General features: G+C 53.6%; 1 protein-coding gene and 1 non-coding gene across 15 annotated transcripts in view; one reads left to right on the top strand and one right to left on the bottom strand.

Moving 5' to 3' along the window:
* MAST3 (microtubule associated serine/threonine kinase 3) overlaps nt 1-13,207 on the top strand; it is a 37,065-nt gene that overhangs the window by 17,423 nt on the left and 6,435 nt on the right. For all 14 annotated transcript variants that reach the window (XM_014550739.2, XM_032465245.1, XM_014550741.2 and 11 more), the window contains 15 exons: nt 7-167; nt 348-423; nt 737-946; nt 1,032-1,133; nt 1,415-1,547; nt 3,130-3,194; nt 3,606-3,691; nt 4,471-4,679; nt 5,338-5,476; nt 8,923-9,055; nt 9,224-9,389; nt 9,909-10,010; nt 10,712-10,834; nt 11,665-11,774; nt 12,787-12,923. In XM_014550739.2, the coding sequence (XP_014406225.1) occupies nt 7-167; nt 348-423; nt 737-946; nt 1,032-1,133; nt 1,415-1,547; nt 3,130-3,194; nt 3,606-3,691; nt 4,471-4,679; nt 5,338-5,476; nt 8,923-9,055; nt 9,224-9,389; nt 9,909-10,010; nt 10,712-10,834; nt 11,665-11,774; nt 12,787-12,923 (1,952 nt within the window). The remainder of the gene's footprint in view (nt 1-6; nt 168-347; nt 424-736; nt 947-1,031; nt 1,134-1,414; nt 1,548-3,129; nt 3,195-3,605; nt 3,692-4,470; nt 4,680-5,337; nt 5,477-8,922; nt 9,056-9,223; nt 9,390-9,908; nt 10,011-10,711; nt 10,835-11,664; nt 11,775-12,786; nt 12,924-13,207) is intronic.
* Nucleotides 5,955-6,026, bottom strand: TRNAA-GGC. The gene has a single exon. It is a non-coding gene; the product is annotated as a tRNA-Ala (tRNA).

Raw genomic sequence — 13,207 nt, 5'->3', positions numbered from 1 at the left:
TGCCAGTCGAGCTCATCCTCCCGGGAGCGCCTCCACCAGCTTCCTTTCCAACCGACACCGGACGAACTCTGCTTCCTGTCCAAGCATTTCCGCAGCTCAGACAGCATGGCTGATGAGGAGGGTGGCCACCGCTCACCGCGCCTTCGCCCCCGCTCCCGCAGCCTCAGGTGGGCCTCGACCTCTGACCCCAGCCCCAGCCCCTCCCTGGGCTGGCTCCTCCTCCACCCCTGGTCCTGACCCTGCCTGAGCCTGGCCCCTGGCACATGGCCCTTAGTCCTGGCTCAGCTGCCCTGTCCTGAGCTGTGTTTTGGGTCCCCTGTCATGAGCCACTTGTTCCCCCTCTTCAGCCCTGGACGCACAACAGGGACCTTCGACAATGAGATCGTCATGATGAATCATGTGTACCGGGAGAGATTCCCCAAGGTGGGCAGCACCTGGTGGCTGGACCAGCTCCAAATCCCCTCCGCATTGCTGTTCCCTCCATGGCACGCTCTGTCCTCCTGGCTGTGTGCCCCCCAATCTGTCCATTTCTGGTTTCCCCTTTTGTTTCATCTCTCTCTCTCTGTCTCATCCCTCCCCCTCCACCCCCTTTGTGTACATATTTCATTCCCTCCAATCCTCGGACCCCATCATCACATTTCCTCCCTCTCCCCGACAGTCTCTCTTGCCCCAATCTGTGCATGTCACTCCCTAGCCCTGCCCAGTGACCAGGTCACCCCCTCTCCCCACTTCCCAGGCCACAGCACAGATGGAGGGCCGTCTACAGGAGTTCTTGGCCACCTTCTCACCCGGCGCCCGGCTGGCACTGGCCGATGGCGTCCTGGGCTTCATACACCACCAAATCATCGAGCTGGCCCGTGACTGCCTGGCCAAGTCTGGAGAGGCGCTTGTCACCTCCCGCTACTTCCTGGAGATGCAGGAGAAGCTGGAGAGGCTGCTGCAGGATGTGTGTGGTGGGAGTTAGGGGTCCTCAAGCAGGGCAGGGTGGGACCAAGGTCCTGTGGGTGACACAACCACCCATCTGCCCCCAGGCCCACGAGCGCTCAGACAGTGAGGAAGTTGGCTTCATTGTCCAGCTCGTCAGGAAGCTGCTGATCATCATCTCGCGGCCAGCGAGGCTCCTCGAGTGCCTGGTGAGTCTCTTGGCCCATAGCCGGGTGTAGGGTCCTGGCAGGGCTGAGACTAGGCTCCCAGCGGTCCTGCTGAGATACAAGAGACCCCATCAGTGTAGAGTTTTAAGAAGAACACAGGGTGCCTGCAGGCAGAGGGGGCTTCTCAGAGAAGGCGCCAGGAGCTGAGATCTTGGGGACAAGTTGGAGCTGCCAGTGAGTGTGCTCTAGACAGAGGGCGTGGCCTGTGTAGAGGCCTGTGGGTAGGCCCAGGCCTCGGCTGACCAGTCCCTCTGCACCCCTAGGAGTTTGACCCTGAGGAGTTTTACCACCTGCTGGAGGCTGCTGAGGGCCAGGCCCGCGAGGGCCAGGGCATCAAGACGGACCTGCCACAGTACATCATTGAGCAGCTGGGCCTGACGAAGGACCCTCTCCAGGGTGAGCTGGGGTGGGACTGGGACAGAAAGAGGAAACTACGGCAAGTCTAGGGTGGAGCTGGGAGTCCGACCCACACCCATCTGACTCCAGAGCCACCACACCATCCAGTCCTCTGTCTGCAGCCCTGTCCTCGGCCACCTGCAGGGTACATTGTGGGGACAGTACCCAGGATGTCGGGGTAAGGCAGCCACAGGTTGGACCCCTTAACCTGCCAGGCTCTTGGAGCCTCAGTGTCCTCAAATGCTAAGTCAAGATGGGCCAGGGGGCCAGGGGGCTACCGTTAGCAATGGATTCACATTGTCCTGTGAATTCACCAAGCACTTTGCCAGTTTCACCTGACTGTGGCCCAGGAAGTGGGACAGAGTCAGACAGGGCAACCTGTGAGCATGACCAGGGCAGTCAAGGAGTCCCCCAAACAGCCAGGATAAGGGAGCATCTGAGACATGGTGCCAGGGGAGCATTGAACTTGGACCTGGCCTGGTCTGGGAGTGGGCAGGGAAGCTTTGGGAAGAGATGATGTTCACGTTGGGGCCTGGAGGACAGAGCAGTGACCAGGTGAAGATTTGGGGAAGAGAGAAGGTGAATCAGGCAGGGGGAATGGTGAAGGCAAAGGTCCTCGGGTAGGACTGTGCCTGGCATTGTTGCAAGAGCAGAGAGGAAGGAGGGGAGCTGGGGGAAGGTGGCAGGGTCAAGAGGGCCAAGCTACAGTGGCCGGTGTCCGCTGAGCATTGTTGCTGTATCAAGCCAGGGTCTGTTCTGCCTTTGTCCCCTTTAAAGCTGGAAAGACCAAGGCTCCAGGCAGGTGAGGTTGAGCTGAGGTTCAGACCCAGATGTGCCAGAGGCCAGATCGCCCATAGACTGGCTGTATGGCCACAGCCGTCCTCCTGTCTGTCTGATGAAGATGACGCAGGTGGCACTGTGGATGGGCCCAGGGAGGTCAGAGGAAGCAGGAAGTGGCTAGGCAGGCAGGTGGCAGCTGGGACTGTGGGGGCAGATCATACACCCAGCACTGCACGGAGTGGGTTGCCACGGAGAGTGGGAGAGGCTACATTTGAACCCAGCCTCCCTCACCCTGAGGCTCCACTGCCCTGCCCTGCCCGTGCCCGCCCCCCCCCCCCACACCTTGCTCTGTTGCTCTGTGACCATTAATCACTGTCTTCATTGCCACCATCACTGCTGACATTCACCCACCGCTCAAGGCTGCCCCTGTGCTAAGCCCTGGGGCTGGAAAATAAGGTGGATCCTCCCAGCCTTGCCCTGAGCTTAGGAAAATGTTAAGAGTCATTACCCAGAGGGCCCACATCACAGGCCCAAGGCTCAGAGCCAGGGTTCAAAAAAAGCTGAGCAGGTGGAGCCTGGGCTTCCCACTGGCTCTTCTAGAAGTTTCCTCAGTCATTGCTCAGTTCAGCTTCCTGGGTTTGACCGAGATCTACACGCAATAGGGGCTCAATGACAGTATCTTGGGAGCTGGTCAGGGGAGGCACCACTTCTCCAGCCCAGGATAAGCCCCGGAAGGAACCCTCTGGGTGATGGAGAGGCAGGACTCAGAAACCCCATTCGAGGATCCTCCCTCATCTTACAGAGATGGTGCCTCTGAGTCACCTCGATGACAGTGGAGGACAGCCTCCAGCACCAGAGTCCCCAGAGGTAAGTCACAGAGCTTTGGCGACCCCACTTGTCTTACTCTTTTGACCAGCTGGCCACGGAGGGGCTGGGTTTGCTGTTTGCTGAGGTTTTGCATGTAGTAGGTGCTTAATAAATGCCTGTGCCTTTGTGGGGAAGGTGGGGGCAAGTGAGATTGCCCTGCCATGCAGGTTGGACAGGGCAGAGTTGGAGGGGGCTAAGGAAAGGGGAGTTTTGAAGGATGTGTAGGAGTTTTCTGGATGGTGGGCATGTATGTCTTGAGCAAGAGCTCAGAAACTCCGAAGCTGAGTTTGTGAAGTTTGCACAGGGGAGGAAGTAACATCAGGTGCCAGGACCAGTGGCTGGGACTTGGGGCGGGAGGAACCCAGCCTTCTCTGTGGTGGGGCAGGATCCTAATTCCCTCTTGCCCCGCAGAGTCGTGCCCTGGTCGGCCCTTCACGGAGGAAGCCATGTGAGAGCGACTTTGAGACTATCAAGCTCATTAGCAATGGGGCCTATGGGTGAGTCCTTGGGTGCCCTATAGACCCATTTCTCAGATACGCATGGGGATGGCTGAAGCCCACTAGGCCCCTGAGTGTGCAGACAGGGAAACTGAGGCCCACAGAGGGAAGTGGAGAGGCAACACAGCCAGGGTGTGGCCTTGGAAGGGCTTGGCCTTGATCTCGGTCCTTCCTTGCCCCAGGTCTAGGGGATTCTAGGAATTTGGGGGCTGATCAAGGAAAAAGATGGCCAAGTAATGACAGTAACATGCAGCGAGCATGATTTAAGTGCCACTTGGACAGGTTTGTGGCAGGGGGGAGTCCCTCACAGCTTAAGACCATCCCAAGGGGGCTCAGAGGTGGCTTACGTGTGTCCAGGTGGCATAGCTTAGCAGCACAGTGGGGAGTCTCTGGGTCAGAGAGTGCTATAGGGCAGGAGCAGCTTGGGGTCTTTATAGCCAGGGTGCACAAAGCCAGCAGGCTCTAAATGGCTAAAAATCTGCTTATCTGAGCTATATTTAAAGCAATTTGAGTTTGTGCCAGTGGGCTTTTGAGCTTACGGTCTCAGTCGGCTGTAAAGAAATTAACAATCTACGGGCCATCTGTGGCTCTTTATATGACACCATGAAGGGTGGCTTAAACCCATGGGGTGGGTGCTTTGGGAGAAAGGCCAGGTAAGGAGAATGGGTGTTCTGTGTGGAAGGCACAGCAGGTGGGATTCTGGGCCCAGGTCAGTCCAGTGCCTACCAGGGCCTGGATCTCCGGCCTCAGGGAGCCTGGTCCTCCCCACCCCGCTACAGCGCTGTCTACCTGGTGCGGCACCGGGACACAAGGCAGCGCTTCGCCATTAAGAAGATCAACAAGCAGAACCTGATCCTGCGCAACCAGATCCAGCAGGTCTTCGTGGAGCGTGACATCCTCACCTTTGCCGAGAATCCTTTTGTGGTCAGCATGTTCTGCTCATTCGAGACCCGGCGCCACCTGTGCATGGTCATGGAGTATGTGGAAGGTGCGGTTACTGGGGCTTGTATGCCTCCAGCAATGGGGAGCTCACCCCTTATCCGGGAGACTGTCCCTCCTGTGACCAAGCTGAGGTCTACTCTGTCCTCCATGGGGTCCCAGCCTGCCTTGGGGACCCTCTGTCTGTGGCGGGGAGTTGGGTCCAGGGGGTGCCAAAGAGGAGTGTGAGGGCAGGACCCTAGGGAATAGGGGTGGAATGGACAGCCTAGGCAGGGGAGACTGGCGGGCAGAGGCCTGGAGGCTAGAGTAAGAGCAGAGAAGGGAGGGCGGCATGGGTGGGAGGGGCCAGGATGGTTAGAGGCCAGGGTAAGGAATTGTGGGATCAGGATTGCAGTTCAGTTCAGGAAAGAACAGGGCCTTCAGGTAAGGGCAGGGATGTGCATTTACCAAGGTGCTTCCAGGCAAAGAGAGGGAGTGTACACTTAGGAGGCACCTACTGTGTAAGGGACTGTGCACTTATAGAGCTGTTGCCCAGCCAGGGGAAAGTCAGAAGGCAGGGTCTGCTGCCCTCCTCCCCGTCCCAGTTCCCCATCTCGATTGAGGACAGACTGGGGATGCTTTGCAAGAGATAGGGAAGTCATGTAGGCACAATTCTGGGCACGGCTATAGAGCCGAGGGCCTCTGCCAGCATGTTTGCCCCTCTGCAGGCGGCGACTGTGCCACGCTCCTCAAGAACATGGGCCCGCTGCCTGTGGATATGGCCCGCATGTACTTCGCTGAGACAGTGCTGGCACTCGAGTATCTGCACAACTATGGCATTGTGCACCGGGACCTCAAGCCTGACAAGTGAGTGGTCCTGGGGCTTCAAGGGGTGGGGCCTCTGAGCGGGCCTGGGGCTACTCATGAGCCCTGCCATCTGGATCCTGCTGGCATCCTGGAACCCCTGTGGTAGGAAGCCAGGGATCCTGGCAACATTGAGCAGGTATCCTCCTGGTGTGTACAGAGGAGAGCAAGTACTTAATAGGCACCTGCTGTGTGCAAGGGAAGGGCAGTGCACTTAGGGAGATTCTGCCAGGCAAAGAAAGAGAGGGTGCACAAACTAAGCAGGGAAGGGACCATGCACTCACAGAGCTACTGCCGCACCAGGGGAGTGAACGTGCACTTATGAGGCACCAGCTGTATACAAAGAGCAGTGACATGCAATTTGTAAGATCTTATGTGTGAAGAAAGGAACTGTGCATGTCTTGAGCACCTGCTGTGTATGAGTGCAGGGAGGAAAGGAAGAGAACGTGTTTTATTTCATTTTTTCTTTTTTTTCCCTTAACAGAGGCACTGGGGATTGAACCCAGGACCTCATGCATGCCAAGCTTGCGCTCTGCCACTGAGCTATACCCCCACCCCCAAAAACATGTTTATTGAGCATCTTGGGGGTATTTATTTTGTTCTAGCATCTGGTAAGCACGTACTGAGTGCCAGGTCCTCTGTGGGTGACTGGGAAACACAAGTGTGAGTGAATAATCCCTCGTGCTTTGTAATTTTCAAAGCATTCTTCCCTGCATTAATTGAGCACCTAGTGTCTACAGAGGAAAGGGCTGCTCTTACATCAAGTACCCTCTGGGTACCAGGCAAGAAGTTTTGAGTTTCTCAGGTAACTGCTGTGCGGGGATGTAGAAGTAGCCTTAAGAAGCCTGCATGTTTTCAGGCTTCAGGTTTCATCTTGAGTCTGCGAGTGGCTGAGAAAACAAAGCGAATGTATTTGGCACTTGCTATATACGTGAGTCTGTGCTAGCCATTTTAAGGAACCCAAACAGTGGTATAATTAACTCCTCACACTCCAATGACCCTTTTGGGTTTATAAAGCACATTTTTTAGCTGGCATGTATTTATTGGGCACCAGCTGTATAAAGGTGATCAGAACAGCAGTTGTTAGGAAATGACTGTGGGTCAGGCCCTGAACACTTCAACTGCCTTTTTAGAATTTTTTATTTTGAGGTCAGCATGCATTGAGCACCTACTGTGTGCCAGGGACGGGGAAGTACTTCCAAAGGAAGTACTTGCTATGTGGGGATGTGAACATAAGGCTTAAGAGCCCTGCATGTTTTCAGGGAGTCTTGTAGTTTGCGAGTGGCCAAGTAAACAAAGCAAATGCACAGTTGGCACCTGCTGTATATCTGGGCCTCTGTGCTCGACATTCTAAGGCTGCTCTGTGCCCATCAGGCCGCTGTGGGATCGATCATCCTAGAGTAGGGTCTTCCAAGTGTTTCAGGTCCAATCCCAAGGCAGGACCTGCCCCTCCCACTCTCATCAGCAAAACGGGGTGGGAAGGTGCCTGGCACCAGGGGCTTCATGGAGGGACAAATGCACACAGTAGGTGCTTGAGAAAAAAGATTTTTTCCTTTTCACGTCGGAAAATTTCAGATACAACCCAAGTCAGGACAAGGTATATTGGTTTGCTAAGGCTGCCCTAACAAAGCCCCACAGACCGGGAGGCTGAAACAGCAGAAATTTATTCTCACAGCTCTGGAGGTGGCAGGGAAGGATCTGTCCAGGCCTCTCTCTTGGCTTCTGGTAGTTCTTTGGCTGTGGCCAGGATAACTCTCATCTTTTTCTTTTCTTGCAGTTTTTTAACTAAAGTGTAGTTGATTTACAGCACTAGTTTCAGGTAGCTCTCATCTTTACACCTCATTCCCCCGTGTGCATGTCTGTGTCCAAATTTCCCCTTTTTCACAAGGACACTGGTCACATTGGATTAGGGACCACTGTCCTCCAGTATGACCATATCTCAACTATTCACATCTTCAATGACCCTATCTCCAAATAAGGTCATATTTGTAATTCCTGGGGGTTAGGACCTATGAATTTGGGGGTACATAATTCAGACCACAACAGAAGAAGTATACCATGCCCCACCTCCATTCCCCACATCCTTATTCAGATCCCACAGGCCAGTCCTATTTCCTCCTCACCCTCTCCGTCCTCCACACTGGATGATTTGAAGCAAATCCCAGGCATCATGTCATTTTCTTTGTGAGAAGGAAACAGTTTTAAATACCAAATATAGTCAGCATTCAAGAAATCAACATTTTTTTTTAGACAGGGACTTGCCCCTTGGAGTTCAAGAAACACTGGTTGTCTTGGCAGATGGTGGCTCCAGGCCTGCTGCACGGCCTTGGTTTGAAGGTGTCGGTTGGCTCACCTGGTAGCTATACCAAAATGCTTTTTCCACTAGTGTACGCAATAGTTGCTCAAGAAACATCCCTATTTGAGATACACAGTAGGTGCCCCCCAAAAATGGTTCATCAGAGAGCCTGGATACACACAGTGAATTCTCCAGAAATTTACTTTTTAAATGGCAGAGGTACCCAGGAGGTGCCTGAAAAATGTGACTTTATAAAGATGGGGCATATCATTTTATCACTGAAAACATTTACATACTTAAGTTTGCAGGAAAACTTGAACAACAGCATACGTGGTAGGTGTGCAGGTTTTTAAAACTCGTGAGATGCGCAGACATTTCTGTACACAGCAGGTGCTGAAGATATGTTCATTTTTCAATGGGGGAGATGAATAGTTGCTTGTAAAGTATTTAGTTTGTTAAAATAATGGACACGGAGGGCAGGGTATAGCTCAAGCAGTAGAGCGCATGCTTAGCATGCATGAGGTCCTGGGTTCAATCCCCAGTATCTCCTCTAAGAATAAATGAACAAATAAACCTAATTACCTGCCCCCACCAAAAAAAATTAAAAAATAAAATAAAATGATGGACACGTGTACAAAAGTATGCTCTAGATCCCTCAGGAGGTGTTCAGATGTTTTAATGCCCAGTGGGCATTAGATGCTGTGATTCTCAGGAAATTTATTTTATTTTATTTTATCTAAAAAAAATTTGGGAGAGTGATTAGATTTATTTGTTTGTTTGTTTGTTTGTTTTAATGGAGGTCCTGGGGGTTGAACCCAGGACCTCATGCTTGCTGAGCATGCACTCTACTGCTGAGCTATGCCCTCCCCCCAGGAAATTTCTTTTTGCACAGTGGCATATACAGTTGGTGCTCAACAGCCACACCAGACGTACCCAGTAGGCGCACTGAGATGTTTGCCAAATTTGTAATAACTGCCCAAGACCCACTGGTTCTTTCAGCAATGTGATCGTGCACAGGAAGTGCTTTTCAATCCAAGGAGGGGTCAGGCCACCTCAGGTGGAACCAAGTTCTGGGAGTGGGGGCAGGGGGCAGCAGGAGCAGCCAGGCACCGCGGGCCCCCCAGCCCTGAACCCACCACCTGCCTACCCACAGCCTGCTCATCACCTCGCTCGGCCACATCAAGCTGACTGACTTCGGCCTGTCCAAGATCGGGCTCATGAGCATGGCCACCAACCTCTACGAGGGCCACATCGAGAAGGACACTCGGGAGTTTGTGGACAAGCAGGTGTGTGGACGGGCAGGGTACAGGGCTGCCTCCCTCTGCCTGGGGCCTGACCCTGGGACAGGGGGGGACTTTGCAGCAAAAAGGAGAAAATGAACTCCCCATCATTCTACCCAACCTTTCTTCCCTGGCTGGGAGCTATCCTCAGTTTCCCTGTCCCACCTGGCCCAGGTATGTGGGACGCCTGAATACATCGCCCCTGAGGTGATCTTCCGCCAGGGCTACGGGAAGCCAGTGGACTGGTGGGCCATGGGCGTCATCCTCTATGAATTCCTGGTGGGCTGTGTGCCATTCTTCGGAGATACCCCTGAGGAACTCTTTGGCCAGGTGGTCAGTGGTGCGTTCCCCCTGCCCCCCATGGTGCCAGGTTTAAGTCTTAGTCCCCCTGGGGCTCTGGACAGCCATTCCCCATTCCCCTACCCTTACTGGGGAGAGGAGCAGCCCCTTGTGTGGATTGGGTGCCTATGGCATGCCCAGCCCCAGCTAGGCCCTGGAGATACAGCCAAGAGCAAGACAGACAGTAAGGGAGATAAACAAGCAAATTATGGAGCAGACAGAGGCAAAAAGAATGCCAAGGAGGAAAAGCAGCAGGAAGAAGGAGGGTGTGGGGTGGCAGGTGGAGGGGGGATGATGCTATATTCAACAGAGTCACAGAGCCCTACTGGAGCAAAGGGAAGCCACAGAGATGGAAGGTGCTCTGGGCAGAGGGCACAGCCAGAACAAAGGCTATGAAGGACCAAGCCTGGTATGTTGGAGGAGCAGAGTCGGCTGATGGCTTGGAGCACAGTGAGTGAGGGGAGGTGCTCAGAAGGGCTATTCCTGCTCCCTCACTCCCTCACTCCTCCTCTCAACTTAGATGAGATCATGTGGCCTGAGGGGGACGAAGCCCTTCCAGCTGATGCCCAGGACCTTATCACCAGGCTGCTCCGACAGAGCCCACTGGACCGTCTAGGCACTGGTATGTAGGTGTGGGTGGGGCCCAAGTGGGTGGGATGGGGGCTGGGGTAAACAAGAGCTCTGTTTGAGAGGCTGCATAGAGGAGGGGTCTTGGAACTGAGATTTTGAAGGATGCATAGGAGCTCGCCAGGAACTAGTACAAGACTTGGAAGGAACAGCAGGTAGCTGGGTGTAGTACAGACAAGGGGCACTGAGGCTGTGCATGTAAGCTTGCCAGGTCACCATGTTCTGAGGTCTCCAAAGGCCCAGCCCAGTGGATCCCACTGTCTAAGTTTCCCAGCCACTTCAGTAGTGATTAAGGGACTATTTGATACTCATGCAGCCACCCAATTATGTAGCCACTATAGATCATGTTCAAGATCAAGCTTGGCCACTGGAGAGGACTGTGAGGGCTGAGGTTGGGCAACAGGATACCTTCATGCAGTCACCTCTGCTCCAAGGGGTAGAAACGTGTGGAAAAGGCCCCGGAAAGGAAGCCCTCCTAAGGCTCGGGTTTCTCCAGGTGGTGGGATCCCAGTATCTAGCAGAGGGAAGAGCAGGGCCTGGGTTCTAGCCCTAGCTTGGTCCCTCCCTGGGCTCTTAAATGATGGCTGGTCTCCCCTCCCATCTTTCAGTCCTGTGTTGGCCAAGGTCGGGTTCCTAATTGGCCCAGGAGGGAGCGGGGGGTGGGGACTGGTAGGACTCAGCCCAGCATGTCTGCAGGTGGCACCCACGAAGTGAAGCAGCACCCCTTCTTCCGGACACTGGACTGGGCAGGGCTTCTGCGACACAAGGCTGAGTTCGTGCCACAGCTTGAGGCTGAGGATGACACCAGTTACTTTGACAGTAAGCCGGGGTCCTATAGGTGGGCTCTGCTGTCCCATAATCCCCCAGGCGGTGAGGGGGCATTTGCCAGGGTCTCCACCCAAGCTTGGCGCCTCTCCCTGGGCCTGGAGCTTCCGACTTCCTGAGCTTTCCAAGATGCTGGGGCATGTCTGCTGGCTGCCCCCTGGCTAGGATCTCCTATGCATCTGGGTTCAGGAGGCTGCAGCACCCCCTCGGGTTGCAGGAGGGGAAACCAAGGCACTGAGTGTGGCAGACCCTTGCTTTGGGTCAGGAGGCTAAACCAGGCATGGAGCCTTGCCTGTTATATAGGAGGGTGGGGTCTCTTGCTCAGCTTTGGTGGAGGGGGTGAGCACTTCAGGTGGGCTCAGACAGATATCTATCTCCCTGGGGCTCTGGCTGAACACAGAGTAAACGCCCTCAGCTTCCAGGGCCTCCTCCAGAACTTGATGAGTGATCTGTGGCATGACAGAGGTCATCTCTGAGCATCTGTTTCCTTTTCTGTAAAATGGGGAACATCCTTTATGTTTGAGATGCACAATTTTACCTGATTCTGGGTGACCCATCTCAAGGGTAAGGAAACTGAGGCTCAGACCCAAGAATTCCCATCCACAGCCCCACAGCTTTTAGGGACACAACTGGGATTTGTTCCCAGATACTAACTCTGCCACCCAAGCCTCCTCTGGTCCTTAAACATACCAGGCATGGTCCCACCTCAATGCCTTTGCCCTGACGGCACCTCCCTACCTGGGATGCTCTCCCAACCTCACCTGACAGCCCTTGTGGCCACCTCCGGGCATCAGGTGGGCTGCACAAGCCTTTCCCTCCCGCAGCACGCTCGGAACGTTACCACCACCTGGGCTCAGAGGATGATGAGACCAATGATGAGGAGTCATCCACGGAGATACCCCAGTTCTCGTCCTGTTCCCATCGGTTCAGCAAGGTGGGCCTGGGGCCCTGTGTGTAGCCAGTGCCCAGGAAGCACGGCAAGATGTTTGTTTTGTTTTGACTTTTTTTATTGTACTAAAATACGCATAGCATAAAGTATACTATTTTAGCCATTTTAAACTGTACAATTCAGTGACATTTAGCACATTGACAGTGTTGGGCAACTATCACCTCTATCTACTTCCGGAACACTTCCGTCACCCCAAAGGGAAACCATGTACCCATCTGGAGTCACTCCTCATTTTTTTCCTCCCCCACCCCTGGCAACCATTAACCTGCTTTCTGACTGTCTGCATTTACCTGTTGCGGACATTTCACATACGTAAGCTCATACACTATGTGTGCTTTGGTGTCTGGCTCCTTAAGTCTGATCCCTGTGGTTGCATGTATGAGGCTTCATTCCTCGTTATGACTGAGTAATAGCCCGTTGTATAGTAAACCACATTTTGTTTATCCACTCATCAGCTGATGGACACGGGGGTTGCTTCCACATGGGGGCAATCATGAATAGACCTACTATGCTGCGTGTTATCTTCCAGCCTCATTAGCATAACTTAAGTTCCTTCCTTTGGTGTATAATTTGGTCAAAAACCCTGTACTGTTTGTGGGCCTGGGCCCCAGGCAGGAAATGCCATTTGTGACCCACTTGGTAGCCAGGCGCCTCTGAGCCTCAGTGTCTTCACCTGTACAGTGGGCTAAAGACTCTATGTCTTTTTCATTTCTTTTTTTAATTAATTTTTTTGTGGGTAATTAGGTTCATTTTTATTTGTTTGTTTGTTTATTTAATGGAGGTACTGGGGATTGAACCCAGGACCTCCTACGTGCTAAGCACACACTCTACCACTGAGCTATACCCTCCCCTCTTAAAGGCTCTCTGTCTTTAGAGATGTGGTGAGTAAGGATTTAAGGAAGTGACTCAGGGAAGTGTTGGATATACAGGAAGCACTCAACTAAGCTGTCCCCCATGGGTGCGGTTGTTGTTACTGTTCTTTTTCATTGCTTCCCAGGTCTACAGCAGCTCTGAGTTCCTGGCCGCCCAGCCCACTCCAACCTTCGCTGAACGGAGCTTCAGTGAGGACCGGGAGGAAGGGTGGGAGCGCAGCAGCGAGGGGGAGTATGGGCGCCGGCTGAGCACCGAGGTCCGGTAGGTGGGCTGGGGAGTATAAGCAGATCCAGTTTCCAAACTGCTAGGAGGTGGAGCCACAAAAAAAAAAAAAAAAAGTCTAACATTGGAAAGAGTTTCCCAGTGGCACAGTAGAAAAGGGTCAAACATATTGGCCAGCCTGTCAGACCCTGTCAACCTGGCCCCTATCATCACTCCCTTTGGCTTTGCATTCTTAACCACACCAAACATAAAGCATCCACATACCATCCCACTGCTAGGCTTTTGCTTGCATGGTTTCCTCTGCCCTGAACACCTTTTGCTAA

This window comes from Camelus ferus, chromosome 22, assembly GCF_009834535.1.
Source record: "Camelus ferus isolate YT-003-E chromosome 22, BCGSAC_Cfer_1.0, whole genome shotgun sequence".
NCBI classification, from domain to species: Eukaryota; Metazoa; Chordata; class Mammalia; order Artiodactyla; family Camelidae; genus Camelus; species Camelus ferus.
The sequence above is the reverse complement of the archived record's forward strand: the minus strand, read 5'-3'. Positions and strand labels throughout refer to the sequence as shown.